Source organism: Heterodontus francisci, chromosome 6 (assembly GCF_036365525.1).
Source record: "Heterodontus francisci isolate sHetFra1 chromosome 6, sHetFra1.hap1, whole genome shotgun sequence".
Taxonomy (NCBI): domain Eukaryota; kingdom Metazoa; phylum Chordata; class Chondrichthyes; order Heterodontiformes; family Heterodontidae; genus Heterodontus; species Heterodontus francisci.
The window spans coordinates 62,385,946-62,399,243 of NC_090376.1; the positions used below are offsets into that span (position 1 = coordinate 62,385,946).

General features: G+C 40.8%; 1 protein-coding gene across 2 annotated transcripts in view; it reads left to right on the forward strand.

Moving 5' to 3' along the window:
- edar (ectodysplasin A receptor) overlaps window positions 1-13,298 on the forward strand; it is a 135,199-nt gene that overhangs the window by 70,992 nt on the left and 50,909 nt on the right. For both annotated transcript variants that reach the window (XM_068032866.1, XM_068032868.1), the window contains exons 4-5: window positions 1,756-1,937; window positions 12,537-12,622. In XM_068032866.1, the coding sequence (XP_067888967.1) occupies window positions 1,756-1,937; window positions 12,537-12,622 (268 nt within the window). The remainder of the gene's footprint in view (window positions 1-1,755; window positions 1,938-12,536; window positions 12,623-13,298) is intronic.

Sequence of the window (13,298 nt, forward strand, 5' to 3'; positions counted from 1 at the left end):
CTCCTCTGCTCCCCCCATCCCGGCCGCCTTGGTGAGGTGGGAGGATCTTACTCCATCTGCAGGGAAGAGGACCGCCTGTCTTTCCCTGATAGCCTGGAGGAAAACCTGCAGGGAGGCATCACTGAACCATGGGGCGGGACACTGCCTGCTGCCTGACATTTGATTCACTTTGGCTGAAGGAAAAATAAATGAAATGAAGTTGGTGGTGACATTCACAAAATAAGTGAGGCAAAAAGAAAGAAATTAGTTATATGTAAAGCAATGGACCAGATTTTGCTGTAGCAGGGCATAATAGTGTCTGCCATTAGTTGCACTTGCCTCTGCACCCTTCAGCTCAAAAACCTTTGCTGAAAGTGCAAGCTGATAACAGTGCAGTGAGGGAAACATGGCATCTGGGACTTGAGTGAACAAGGTAAGCAATAGTGTATCTCCTTAACCAATGAGATCTAATTATTTGGAAATTAACAGCAGCGGAAGGATTAAAAAGGTTGATTTAAAGGGGGGAGAATTCACTATCGAACCAGGTACAGAAAGAGAGATAAATAGAGGGAAAGAAAGATTGGATTAAGAGAAAAGAGCTAGCAAGGAAAAGTGAGCAAAAAAATTTACATTTAAAATTTGACATTATTTAATCCCCTAAAACAATTCACAACCTGAAGGAATGAGACTCCAAACTTAAAATAGTTCATTTCAGTGCTAGAGAGGTTGAGTGACAGTCATATCGTTAAAAGGGTACTTGCGCTTGTAACTACAGCCCTAACAATCTGCAGCAGGTTTAGTTTGTATCTACTGTGCACATACAGTAATTTCACAACATTCAATGCATATCAGTGATGAGGCACACAGTGAGATGCCATTTTTGCAAAACTAAAAGCAGCTCAGCACAACTCAGACCGCAGCTTTAAGATATTCGCATTTCATATTGCCCCTCGCTTTTAGTTGCTGTGCCATTGCATAAATAATGGCAGGTACCAATGTGACCCAAAGTTTTATTGCTACTGAAGACACAAACAAATTTCATTCAAGTCAAATACAGTGCTAGATCATATTTTTATTGTGCTGTTGTTGGGAAATTATATGAAACCATATGAATTGTGGTATTATTACTGTTCAATAATATGTAATATGGACCCTGTAGTTTTAATTTTCTCCCTCGCCTACCCCAATTAGCACTAGTACAGGATCACCACATTTCTCTCACTAACTTGTCTCAGCCCCTAACAGGGTCTGACGTCATGGTGGGCTTGATTTATTTTCCAGTTCTTTAATGTCAACTCCTGGATTCATGTGTGTCTTTTGGAATGTGAGGTGTGCAAGTGGTGGTGATGGGGGGGGGTGGGGGGAGGAGGGGGGACGTAGAATAGTCACTTAAAACTCAACTGTGTGACAAATTGAAAAAAGAATCAGCAATGTTGAGACAGTATACCAGAAAAGTAATTGAATTACTAAAGAATATGCCTGTATTGAATCAAATTAAAAACATCCCAAACCAAATCAAATCGTGTTTTAACAGCATTGTACTACACATCTCCTTTAGCATCTCTGTGATGTAGAAAAAAATCTAAATCTTCCTTTCTCGATTTCACTATCATCAGTGCCACATATGCAGAAGAAGCATGGATATTCGCATACCACTATATTTTAGAGGTATATCTGGTAACATAATTCTTGCATCACACTGCTACAGTACTGACCTTTGCCAGTCAAATCTTTAAATACAAATTGCCTACAGCCTCTATTTCATTTTTTTTTTAGAACTGTGGATATGGAGTTAAGGATGAATCCTATGGTTGCCACCCTTGCCAGAATGGCAAATTCTCAAAAGGTGTATATCAGATCTGCAGAAGACATAAGGATTGTGAGGGTTTCTTTCGAGCCACTGTCTTGACGCCAGGCACTGCAGACACTGATGCAGAATGCGGACCTTGTATCCCGGGGTAAGTGAAGTTTATTAAAACTTGCTGTTCTTTCTGGGAACCTAGCAATCCAATCCAGACAAGTATTGGCATCGTTCTAAACTTCTGAGATTTATTAGGGAATAAGAACATTCTGAAAGCCATACTTGGTGGTTCTGCAGTGGGTGGTTAAATCATTTGCTTCATATTCTTGTCAAGAACTTCAGTTGATTTATTAGTCACAAGGTATTAATTTTTTCACCATGTATATAATATGTATATCATTAATCTATTTTTCACATAAGCTTGAAATAGTAGTAGGGGCGTTGGAAGGAACTGATCCAATTTCAGTTTCTTGAAGTCAGATTGAAAATGCAAAGTAGGCTACCTCATCATTATGGTGACCACACAAAGGAATAGAGAGGGATCTACCATACATGCTCGCAAAAAAACCATAGAAATTTAGTTTCAGCCATGAGTCATTCTTCACATGAACTTTGGAAAAAGGATAGTGAACCCTTGGAATATTTGATCAGATATGTCAAATATTTTCTTTTTCCTCCTGTTCTCAGATTCATGTCAATCTGAAGTTTGCAGCAATCCTAAAATTAGCTTTTGCTTTTTTTTCATTCATCCATGGGAAGTGGACATCGCTGGCAAGGCCAGCATTTATTGCCCATCCCTAAATGCCCTCGAGGAGCTGTCTTCTTGAATACAACTGAGTAGCTTGCGAGGCCATTTCAGAGGGCAGTTAAGAATCACATATAGGCCAGACTAGGTACGGATGGAACATTTGCACTTTAGTGAATCAGGTGGGTTTCATGACTTTCTGCCAGTTTCACCGTCACCATTACTGATACAAAGACAGGGCTAAATTGTGGCGAGTCGAAGAGACTTAGTAGTTGGCAGGAAAAAAGACAGAGGCGCAAGGGGAGAGCCAACTGTGCAACAGCCCCAACAAACAAATTTCTCTGCAGCACCTGTGGAAGAGCCTGTCACTCCAGAATTGGCCTTTATAGCCACTCCAGGCGCTGCTTCACAAACCACTGACCACCTCCAGGCGCGTATCCATTGTCTCTCGAGATAAGGAGGCCCAAAAGAAAGAATTACTGATACTAGATTTTTATTCCAGATTTATTTAACTCGTTGAATTTAAATTCCCCAGCTGTCATGGTGGGATTTGAACTCATGTCTCCAGACCTTTAGTCCAGGCCTCTGGATTATTAGTGCAGTAACATAACTATTATGTTACCGTTCTCCCATTATTGATATGATCGAAAACTGAAGGATTGAGAACAACCATCTGATATTTGTATTCATTTTTTTAAGGGTGAAAGTCAAATCTGATGGGCTGAATTTTAAAAGCCCGCTGCCGAAATAGGCGGCAGGTGTAAAAATGTGTGGCCTGCATGCACAGGGCCCATGTCGCAGAGCCACCATGATTCCAAACGTGGTGGTACATGACCATGTCCGGGGTGGCTGCCCTCCCCCCCCTCCCTTGATGACATGGAGGGGGCAGGCAAGCCATCCCCGGAAATGGCATCCGGCGCCAATGCGCAGGTTCCGGCACCATTTTTAAACGACTTGCAGCCTTCAATGAGCATTTAAATTTTATAGAGACAGTGACCTTTAAGTTCATAAAAATGAATAAAATTAGCTTTCCATGCCCTCTCCCACTCCCGCAAAGACATTACACATCATTCCTACCATTTCCCCCCCGGAATACTTACTGTTACAATTTGACTTTCCCCCACCCACAATGTTCGGAACCTCTGTCCTTTACCCTTCCCACCACCCACCTGACCAATCTGAAGCATTTTAACCCCGATCCCCCACTCCTGCAAGGGGAAAATCCCTCCTCCCCCCAGGTGTCATGCCTCGTTTCCCCGAACGGGGATTTGAAGGCACGGTATTGCCAGCCGCCGTAATGAAGATACCAACCTGCTGGCAGAGTCGCTGTGGCCTACATATTCATTAAAGGTAAGTACCGATTTGCATATTATAATGCAGGTCCCGTCGCTGAGCAACCGGGCGGCCGCCATGAGGCCTCGCCGCCGCTGAGATCGGTATGGGGCCTGCCAGTGTCGGGGTCGGTGGCGGGCCTCCTCCGTTGCTATCTTCATTTCTCCCCCGCCACTGTTCCCAGCGTCGGAGAAGCTTTAAAATCCAGTCTGATGTACTTAAAAATTACTGATACTATATTTTTATTCCAGATTTTTTTAACTTGTTGAATTTAAATTCCCCAGCTGCCATGGTGGGATTTGAACGCATGTCTTCCAATCTCCATATATGTGTGTTTCAGCTTAGAAATATTAGTGTCTAAAATATACACGTACTTGGACAGTGAAAAACAGCTTGTATATATCCCTCTTACTATACTTGACAAAACCTTTGTTTTTTTAACAAATACTTGTTAATTCTTGAAGGAAAAACAATAAGATATGGAATGATATCAGTCATCCCTTTTCTGGCATCCGAAATACACGTAGACAGCTGTCACTGGGATCTTTTGGAGCAGTTGTCTTCAGGCGACATTGAGGATGAGTCTGGCAGGCTTTCCAGGAGAAATGCAGCATCAGGGGTTTCAGCTATCATGCACTGGATTCTCAGGGTTTCTCAGAGAGGTGGAGAAAGGATGAACTGGTCTTCTCTTTTAGCAGGCTGATTCCAACTGACTCAAAACAAGCCAAAACAAAACCAACTCTTGACCACCATAAATCTTGACACATCCCTTCTCTGTCAACAACTCCCATAATCAAAAGGCTGTTTACTTAGCTGAAGACATTTGACTTCCAGTAAGCGTTTTTAAACAAAGTCCTTCCAATGACCTTTTTTTAAAAAAAGAACAAAGTCCAGCATCTATGGAATCACTTCAGTTCTCCAAAGAAATCCATTTCCACAATTTTAAAACACAAGTCGTCACAAAAATCAAAAAAAAAGTGCATTCATAACATTGTGTCCTTCTCACAGTTTACTTTCCCACCTAACTTTGCATCAACAACAAACTTCGATGCATTGCACTTTGTCGCCTCATCTTTCTTTTGGGCCTCCTTATCTCGAGAGACAATGGATACGCACCTGGAGGTGGTCAGTGGTTTGTGAAGCAGCGCCTGGAGTGGCTATAAAGGCCAATTCTGGAGTGACAGGCTCTTCCACAGGTGCTGCAGAGAAATTTGTTTGTTGGGGCTGTTGCACAGTTGGCTCTCCCCTTGCGCCTCTGTCTTTTTTCCTGCCAACTACTAAGTCTCTTCGACTCGCCACAATTTAGCCCTGTCTTTATGGCTGCCCGCCAGCTCTGGCGAATGCTGGCAACTGACTCCCACGACTTGTGATCAATGTCACACGATTTCATGTCGCGTTTGCAGACGTCTTTATAACGGAGACATGGACGGCCGGTGGGTCTGATACCAGTGGCGAGCTCGCTGTACAATGTGTCTTTGGGGATCCTGCCATCTTCCATGCGGCTCACATGGCCAAGCCATCTCAAGCGCCGCTGACTCAGTAGTGTGTATAAGCTTTTTTTAAAAAAGAACAAAGTCCAGCATCTATGGAATCACTTCAGTTCTCCAAAGGAATCCATTTCCACAATTTTAAAACACAAGTCGTCACAAAAATCAAAAAAAAAGTGCATTCATAACATTGTGTCCTTCTCACAGTTTACTTTCCCACCTAACTTTGCATCAACAACAAACTTCGATGCATTGCACTTTGTCGCCTCATCTAAGTCATTGATATAGATTATAAATCTTTATAATCTAGTGAGTTGTTGTGATGTGAATTGCATAGAACTGTCTGAAAAGATCGTGGAAGCAGAGTCAATAGTCACTTTCAAAAGAGAATTTGGTAAATACTTAAGGAAAATAAATAACAGGAAGAGCAGGGAGTGGGATTAATTAAGAGCCAGTACAGGCACAAAGGGCTGAATAGCCTTCTTCTCTGCTGTATCATTCTATGATTGTATGAACCTATTGCCTGAATAATACCCAATTGCAAAATCTATCCTACAATGTTTAAGCAATTATTTACATATTCACAATTTACAATGCAGGTTTTAGAGCCTTTATAGCTATTTATACACAAAGAAACATAAATCCTATTCCCCAACTAAGGTAAGTCCATGCATTAAATAATTTCTTTGGCATACTAAATCTTTCTATAATTTAGAGACACAAGTAAAATTTGTTATATCTTTAGTTAGAATATCTTGTGCCCATTTTGACATTGCGATTTATAACTTTCTAAAAGAAGTTTCAAATTTCCTTTAAACTACTCTAAATTTAATTTCTCCTGCTGCCTGTTTCCCAGGCTTTAGACTAATTGTCGTGTGTCCTGTTGTCTTTTTCAGTTCTGCTTGATCAGAACCTTTTAATTAATTTTTTCTTTGTTCTAGTATGACAGTTCCCGTATCCTTCTGTGCCCTCTGACATGGTTTTAATTCTACTGTATTTTTCCATATCCCCTCAGAAATGTGGAGAGATTTTAACTTAGGGTCGCCTTAATGTAGGTGGTGGGAGAAGCATTCACACCATCTGCCCACCCACCCGAAATTCTTGCTGGCAAGCTCAGGCTTCATCAGTTTAGGCCCAGTGAGCAGCAAACACTGTTCCAACATTTTGAAGCAGCTCACATGTTCGGAGGCAGCAGGAATTCTAGCAGCTACTTACAGAGCAGAGCCAGAAGTAGCGAAGGGAAGGGATTGCAGACAGGTCAGCAGTGGGGTGGATGATTTTTGTGAGGCCGGAAGGAGCAAACATCATACTTGGCTCTTTCTGATGACCTGCAGGGGCTCCTTTAAGAACCAATGCCTGGTACTAATAGGTGGAACATCATCCTTCCATTCAAACTTCAAAAATGCACTGGGCTCCTACATGTGCCACTGGCGTGTTACAAGTAAGCTCTGACCTGTAACAGGTGGGTACATTGCTTTCCCATGTAAAAGCATCAACAAAAATGCCAGTGGGCAAATTAGAGCAAGAAGGGGCAGTAAATATTATGTCACAATTTTTGAATATTTCCCTGTTCCTGCCAGTCTGATATCTTCATAATTGGGGCAATGGTCTTTTTCCTCATATTGTCTCATGTCACCTGAACATAGGGCTGAATTCCATATGTGGGTCCCGAACCCAATGGTGTCTGAGTCCCGCCTGCCTGCATGATCTTCCTGGAAGTGACCAATTAACAGTCCACCTCTGGGAGACCCTTTCAATTAGAGATGACAGGCGGGCTGTTCAGGTGGGAGGACCAATCAGAGCACCAGAGGCTGGGAAGGGGTTGAGGGTCAAAGTTTAGAAAGTTCGGGGGGTGGGGGGAAAGTTCGGGATCGCAAAAAATGCATTTTGTTGGGGGAGAGGGCAGTTTATATATTGATTACTCATTGGGGGTTGGGAGAGGGCATTCAAAGTGCAATTAAAATTGTAATTTTATTTTCTGAGGACCAGGACCTTTAAAACGTTCAATCTAACTGAAGGGCTTGGAGTCCTTTAAAAGTGGCACCTGCACAGTGGCGCCGAATGCTGTTGCGAGGGACAGAGCGCCCGCACCCTCTACATCATCCGGGATGGGCACTCTGCCCCTCCATTTAATGACCCATTGTGCGAAGTATCGCGGCGGCTCCGCGGCGCAAATCCCACGCCTGCATCGCACAGTTTTTGTAGCTCTCTGCCAACACGGCGGCAAGCTGTTAAAATTCAGCCCATGATCTTTTTCCTTTGATAGCTTGGTCTGATTGTCTTCCTTCTGCTGTATCCCTCTCCCAGTATCTTCTGCCTCGATCTCTACTACTGCTGTTTAATTGCTTTCACTGCTTCATTTTTTTTTGGACTTCTCTGCCTGGATCTTTCACTCTATATATTTCTCTTTCCATACTTCCTTGAATTACTGTCCAACCAATGTACCAAGTCTTTTCATATTTCAGCATTGCACCCAACATTCTCTTGAATTATCTTTGAATATTTAATGTTTGTAGAGATTCTGCCATTCCAGGAGTAAAAATATGAATATTTGAGCTGACTTTGTTTCTACATTACTGGTCATCATTTAGATAATAAGCCCATATTCAATAGCTCATTTCCAGTCTTCTTGTGTCTTGGCTCTTTCACAACAGTGATTTGGACAGTAATCAAGCTATACTGCAGTTGAGCTGTTTATAAATTGCTGTCTGAAGCAGAAAACGTACACCATCAAGCTTTGGCCTTCCACACATTTGTGGTCTGGCATCAGTTCTAATACCACTAACCACAAGTGACTCCTAATGCTTCTCATTTCATTTATTTAGACTGATCCAGATACATTAGAGAGTTGGAAACAAAAGAAAATATTTCACCTAAGAGGCCCTGACTTTGAATCAACTGACGTTCAAATTTGATTATTATCACTGAACACATTTTGGTCACGGTTGTTAGATAGAGCACTGATAAAATAGTTCATCTCGGAAGGAGAAATTAACTATACAAGATAAATGAATATTGCCTCCAATACAAGATTGCAATAGCACTGGCGACTAAAGTTTTTGATTCCTGAAAATCCATTCTCAGATATCATCTCCATGTGTGGATAGTACCACAAAAACTAAATTGCTACAGATTAAAACAGACAAAAAGATCTAATCCAAATTATTCCCACTATCTCAGCACTATTTCTCTTACTATTGTCATGCTAGGCCCCCACCTGCCAAGAATGAGGCACATTAATTTTGTCATGAACATTGATTTTAAACTGCTATTGGAGAGAAGAAAGGACTTGTTAAACAGATCAGCTGTGGCTGGAAAAGATATTTGCATATTAACAGACAGTGATTGGAAGGACAAAGGACCATTCCCTGACACATTCAACCCACAATGGACATTGATCACCAGGTATTGTTTGTAAGAGGAGCATTCCAGAGACTGCTAAGGTGTCACATGACGAACCTGCTTGGCAACGTGGGGTTTTCTGAATTGTACAAACAGTTTGAACTGAGAGTTTGCTCCTGGACCAAGAAGGTCTCCCCTGTCTGCTCCCATCTCTTTCTCACAAGCCTCTGAATCCACTGAAGACACATGAATGCCAAGATAGAACAGTCTTCTACAGCGAACAAGGTTTAAGAAGAATACTGGGCCCCAACGAAAAGCACTATCAACCTACAATCAGAGACTCTACAGTGAGCTCGAACAACCATAACAACAATTCTTCAGATATTGCCTCAAACTTTTCCACTTTATTTTTCTTCTGCTCTTTTCTGTCTCTATTTGCATGTGTATATTGCGTATGCTAGCGTGAGTGTGTCGTGTATCCATAGGTGTTAACTGATTTAGAGTTTTAAGTTTAATAAATTTCAACTTTTCTTCTTTAAACCTAAGAAAGCCTGTTTGTGCTGGTTTCTTTGCCTTATAATTGGAAAGCAGTGAACAAGGATTCACCAAGGGGGAGCTAAAAACACGATGTGTTTAAAATTAAACCCTGCGGTAAGATCAGGTGAAAGATGAAAGGGAACCCGAGACACCTTTCTCACCTGGTCGTAACACTATACTAGATCTTTAAATTAGTTGAATCTAATTGACTATTGTTGCAGTAACATTATTTTAGTCATTATTGAGAAAAGGTCATTATTCAAAGGACTGACAATTTATTTTAATCAAAAGCAGTTAATTATTTATGATCAACCATTATGATAGATTTTTTAACAAATTTGGGTATCATATAATGGATCCCATAAACACTCTGGTGCATACTTATTTGGAAAAAAAACTTATAATTAAGTGGCCCCAAATAATCCCTCCTTATAGCTGAAATAAAAACAGAAAATGCTGGAAATATTCAGCAGGTCTGGCAGCATTCATCAGTTCTGATGAAAGGTCATCAACATGAACCGTTAATTCTGTTTCTCTCTCCACAGGCATTTTCTGAATTTATTTCAGATTTACAGCATTCACAGTATTTTGCTTTGCTCCTTGTAGCTCTTTGATTAAAAAAGGAAATCATATAAAGCAGTACAGAAACCTTTTTTAATCTTTAACTCTGCTTATGTCAGTTCAGACTGCTGGCTTGCTTTACAATGTGCTCAGCACCAATTGCTGATTAATCAATATCCATAAAATCATCTGGTCAGTCACAAAGAACAAAGAACAGTACAGCACAGGAACAGGCCATTCGGCCCTCCAAGCCTGCGCCGATCTTGTTGATACATATGAATGCTTTTGAGAACCTTCAAATTTGTTACTCAGTAATGATTTCCACTTAACAGCATAGCTTTTTTCCTGATCCCGCAGTAATACATTACATAAATAAGATTATAGTAGAACTTTAAATATCTAGACAACTTGGGGCTGGAAGGATGTTTAAAATTTTGAAGGGGGCTGAAACTTTAGTAGTGTAATGATATTATATATCATGAATTATTTTAATTTAAAACTTGAATATTTTTCCCTCCTATGGTAATTTTTTTCAGTCCCTGCTCTTCCACTCTTGAAGGCTTTACTCCCTTCCAGTGTTTGATTCATGAGGTATTTTCCATTGGTTAGCATAGATATTTAGCACTGGTGGACTATTTAATGGCAAGGGCCTTAACTGTTGAGTGTGAATCTGGACTTGTCAAACACCTACAAACTTGTAAGGAACACTAGTTAGTGATCAAGAGCAGGAACTTTCATTGATTTTCTCTTCCCTAATCCAACAATTACTTGTATTAGACTACTTTATGGATTGGATAAATGAAAACAATAACTTGCATTTATATAGCACCTTTAATATAATAAATTGTTCCAAGGTGCTCTACAGGGGTGTAATGAGACAAAATCTGACATCCAGCCAAAGATAGGAGACATTAGGACAGCTATCCTAAAGATTGGTTCAACAGGTAGGTTTTAAGGAGCATCTTAAAGGAAGAGAGAGAGGTGAATAGGCAGAGAGATTTAAAGAGGGAATTCCAGATCTTAGAATCGAGACAGCTGAAGGCACTGCTGCCAATAGTGGAGCAAAGGATGTTGGGGCTGGTCAAGACAGATGAGGCAGGACAACAAACTGTGATCACCATTAGAGAAGATATCACTTACGACCTTGAGAAGAACAGTTTCTATATTGTAATCGCACAGAAACCAGTTTACAGGGTCTCAAGCAGAGAAAGATAGGAGAGCTGGGTGCATAGTTACGTTGGAAAGGGAGGGACGATTTAAGATGGGGTGATAATTGAAAAGGGTCGAGTAGTTTAAGATTTTTTTAAGGAGGGAGTGACAGCTACTTTGAAGGAGAAAAGAATGATACAATAGACTAGAGACAGTTGATGATAGAGGCGGACAATGGACTGAACAGGGGCTAACACGTGGTTAGAATTGCAAGGGAAGGGAGTGAGCGAGATGTTGGATTACACAGATAAGTTCTTTTAGAATAAAGGGCAGATGGAAAAGCTATTAAGTAAAGGTCAGGTAGGAGCATGGTTTGAGAAAAGGAAGAAATATGGGATCAAAATAATGGGATAAAGGGGCAGAGCTATTTCTGCAGATACTCTTGAAATTGGTAGTGGAGAATAGGATGTTGGAGTTACTTTTATTTTCCAATTTTGGAGTAGGAGGGGGATTTTGGCAGTGAGTGGGAGCAGCAATTAGTTTCAATAAGACTTGGTGGTCAACAATTAGGCAATCGCATGTCAGATACATTTGAACTAACAACTCAAGGATTTGAAGCCATGGAGGGAACTGTTAAGCCGGGGGATGCTAGAAATCTGAAATAAAAACAGAAAGTGCTGGAAATGCTCAGCTGGTCAGGCAGCATCTGTGGAGAAACAGAGTTGACGTTTCGAGTCTGATATGACTCTTCTTCATATCTAAATTGCCCCTATTATAGGCAGGTGGTAGTGGAATTGAGGGAAGGTGGGGATGTGGTAGGAATATGGGGTTAATGTAGGATTAGTATAAATGGGTGGTTGATGGTCGGCACAGACTTGGTGGGCTGAAGGGCCTGTTTCAGTGTTGTATTTCTAAGTAAAATGCATCACCTCACATTTCTATGTATTAAATTCCATCTGCCACATGTCTACCCTTCTACTAGCCTATCTGTGTCCTATTGCAGTCAATTGGTATCATCCTCACTGTCTGCCACGCCTCCAATTTTGGTATCATTGGCAAATTTTGAAATTTTACTCTGTATTCCAATATCCAAGTAATTTATATATGTCAATAAAGCACTGAATCTTAGGGAACACCACTGTCCACCATCCTCCAGTACTGAGTAGTGGAACCTATTGAATTTCTAATGTTTGTATATACTTTTTTTTTCTTCTTTGGCCTCCTTGCCTCGGGAGACAATGGGTAAGCGCCTGCAGATGGTCAGTGGTTTGTGGAGCAGCGCCTGGAGTGGCTATAAAGGCCAATACTAGAGTGACAGACTCTTCCACAGGTGCTGCAGATAAAATTGGTTGTCAGGGCTGTTTCGCAGTTGGCTCTCTCCTTGCACTTCTGTCTTTTTTCCTGCCAACTGCTAAGTCTCTTCGACTCGCCACACATATTATAATTATGTTTAGTTGTGATTGGTGTGCACTGGCAAAGGATTTTCTTAGCAATTGTTGTTCAGTAATCTTGACATTTCTTTAATTTGTCCACTATTTCCTGTGAGGCACTATTTTGTGCTGCGAATGCTTTGTTAACATATATATGTGATCTTTATTTACAGTTACTATATACTGGACAACAGATCAAGAAACACCTATACAAAGGTTTGCCATTCCTGTGCACTGGCACCTCCTAATACAAAAGAATGTGAGTCACCTCTCAAGCATGTAAATATTAAAAACATTATTTGAATTTTCTCTCCTCCTTTACTGTAATTTGTACTAAGCTACAATTCCACAGACCATTTGACCAAAATTAACATCACAGATTATTCTAATTCTAGCCCAACACTGTAGCCTCGGAGAGCTGAGGTTAAATGTAACTATGTCATTGTCACCATGCCCATGGCTGACATAAGCTAAATCCCCACAGACCTGGAATCAAACCCGGAACCTTCCTGATTTGTATGGTTCAACAGCACACCAAGGAGGTGCAATTAACTACAGGTTAATGACCTAGGGTGCAATAATTTATTTTTATAATTATGATTTTTGGGTCAGAAAAGAGTCCTTTATATTTAAGAACTTGGTTTTGAATTCAATAGAGAGGGGATGAAACTCCTTCTTACTGTTAAAAAGGTAAAGGGGAAACAACTCGAATTCATAAACAAAAGCAAAAATGCACAGAAAGTCAGTCAACTAGAATGAGAAAAGAGAAGTTAACATTTGGGGTAACCCTCATTAGAACTATTAACATTCGAAGAAAGAAAATGACATTAAAGAGAAAGAACAGGCACTACAATCACAAAGAAATAAATAATGGATTGAATGATCTTGTTACGACCAGGTGAGAAAAGGGTCTAGGGGTTCCCTCTCAGCCTTTG